Below are 1,879 nucleotides of genomic sequence, written 5' to 3'. Positions count from 1 at the left end.
CCGCCCCCCTCCCACACACACACACATGCTGCCAGCCCCAGACACCCGGCGCACCTCAGAATGTGCCCCTCGCCTGGATGCCACAGATGAAGAAAAAGGAGGGACAAGCGGAGGGACAGGCGGAGGGACACATGGAGAGGGGAAGACACGCCGAGAGGCTGTGCCCGAGCAACTGGATGTGCACAAATATACCCGGAGGGAGAGAGAACTTATGGGTCCCCCAAACCACACCCAACCACCACCACATATACCCTGGCGGGCATTCCCCTCTCTCTGTCCCATCTTGGTATGTGGAGGGAGAGAGAGAGAGATAGGCTGCACCATGCGCACAGGACGACACGCAGGGAAGAGGGAGAAAGGAAAAAAGGAAACACAACGAGAGGGAGAGGGGGAAGAGTCATATCATCCCCTGTGGCTATTGGACCAAGAGGGGGGGTGTATTGAAGATGGAGGGGGAGGGGGATTATCTGCTGCAGGAAGGAGGAGGGAGGGAAGCCAGGCCGCGCGAGAGAGAGAGAGAGAGAGAAGGGGAGGAAAGAAGGAGGAAAGCAGATAGTCAGCATGGGGATCGAGAGCACCACAAAACGCGAAGAAAGGGGGAGAGGAGCCGAGATGGCAATACGAAAGAGGTGGCACGCGGGCAACTAGGAGAGAGAGAGAGAGAGAAAGAGAGATGCGGGGAGAACGAGCGCTGGTGGCTTGAGGGGGGGCACACGCGCGCGCGACGAACGCGCGAAAGGGAAGCACAGGACAGGAGAGATACGGGAAGCATGTAAAAAGCCCACGCACCAATACACAGGCGCCAATGGCCATTTAGCGGAGACGGCGGGCCTCGCGCTCGGACTCGAGGAGGGTAAGGATATCACCCTCACGGACGGGGCCGATGACGTTGCGGATGATAGAGCGGCTGGAGTCGTCGAGGAACTCAACGCGGACCTGGGTGCACTGACCACGAGAGCCGGTGCGGCCGAGGACCTTAGTAACGCGAGCAAGCTACGGGGGGAGAGCCGGGGAGAGCGAGGAGGGAGTGTCAATGGGCCGGCCACCGGGGATATATCAATAAAGGGAGGAGGGAGGGATCCGCCCCGGGAAAGAAGGGGATGATGGAGTGTGGATGCGAAAGCAAGGGGAGGCCCCGGCTACCACCGTCGCCACCTCGCGCGCCGGCATGCTCGCGCCCAGGCACATGTGCATGGATAAAAAACACAGGCACATGAGGCCGAGGGAGGAGGCAAGAAACGTCCCCCCCACCTCTCGGCGCCGGCCGGACACCACAAGAGGCAAGGCGATACGCTCCGCTCACTCCCCGGGGGGGAGCAACATGAACAGCAACGGAAGGGGGTCGTGGAGGCAGGAGGGGGAAGAGGAGAAAAGCGGGAAGCTGGTGCAAGCAGCGCCGGCGGGAACAGAGAAAGCGCGCAGACTCCGGCACAACGGTGGCGATGATGGCGGTGCGCAATGGAGCGAGGACACAGTGCGCAAGGAGGCGGGCAGGGAGTGGGGGAAGGGCAAAAGAAGCACGGGAGGAGGGCGGTGGAGGAGGAGATGCATGGAGAGAAGGAGAAGCGGAGGAGAATGGTGGTGGTGGTGGTGGTGGCGAGAGGGGCGCGGCAACGGCGGCAAGGGGAAGAGGAGGGGGGGGGGTGCGTGCGTACCTTGACACCCTTGTTGTCCATGTTGACGATTGGCTGGAGAAGAAGTTAAGAAAAACGGAAAATCCTTCAGCACGAGAGAGAAAACTCTCCGCCGGAGGTGGCCCAGGTCTCTTCCTCTCATACACTTCCTCATCCTCTCTCGGGCACCCTCCCGCGCGGCGGAGAGAAAGCACACGCTGAGGGCCCGGCCCACCGCGCGAGAGGACGGGGGGTGGCGGGGGGGG

The 1,879-nt window shown here is 62.1% G+C and overlaps 1 protein-coding gene across 1 annotated transcript; it reads right to left on the bottom strand.

Moving 5' to 3' along the window:
- Positions 1-381: 381 nt before the first annotated feature.
- H696_03586 (40S ribosomal protein S28) lies at positions 382-1,863 on the bottom strand. Its single transcript, XM_009497456.1, has 3 exons — positions 1,656-1,863; positions 790-993; positions 382-470 (listed from the first exon to the last, which is right to left on the bottom strand). Exons 1-2 carry the CDS (start codon positions 1,674-1,676, stop codon positions 814-816), a joined length of 201 nt encoding a protein of 66 aa, XP_009495731.1. The 5' UTR covers positions 1,677-1,863; the 3' UTR covers positions 382-470; positions 790-813.
- Positions 1,864-1,879: the final 16 nt, after the last annotated feature.

Source organism: Fonticula alba, assembly GCF_000388065.1.
Source record: "Fonticula alba strain ATCC 38817 unplaced genomic scaffold supercont2.5, whole genome shotgun sequence".
NCBI lineage: Eukaryota > Rotosphaerida > Fonticulaceae > Fonticula > Fonticula alba.
Note: the sequence above shows the minus strand (reverse complement) of the source record. Positions and strands in the feature narration are given on the sequence as shown.

Bases quoted from the DNA above. Each gene is read 5' to 3' on its own strand.
- H696_03586 (XM_009497456.1), bottom strand. From the start codon at position 1,676: ATGGACAACAAGGGTGTCAAG. The intron at 994-1,655 runs GTACGCACGCAC...CTCCCCCCGTAG, and splicing joins TGGACAACAAGGGTGTCAAG to CTTGCTCGCGTTACTAAGGT.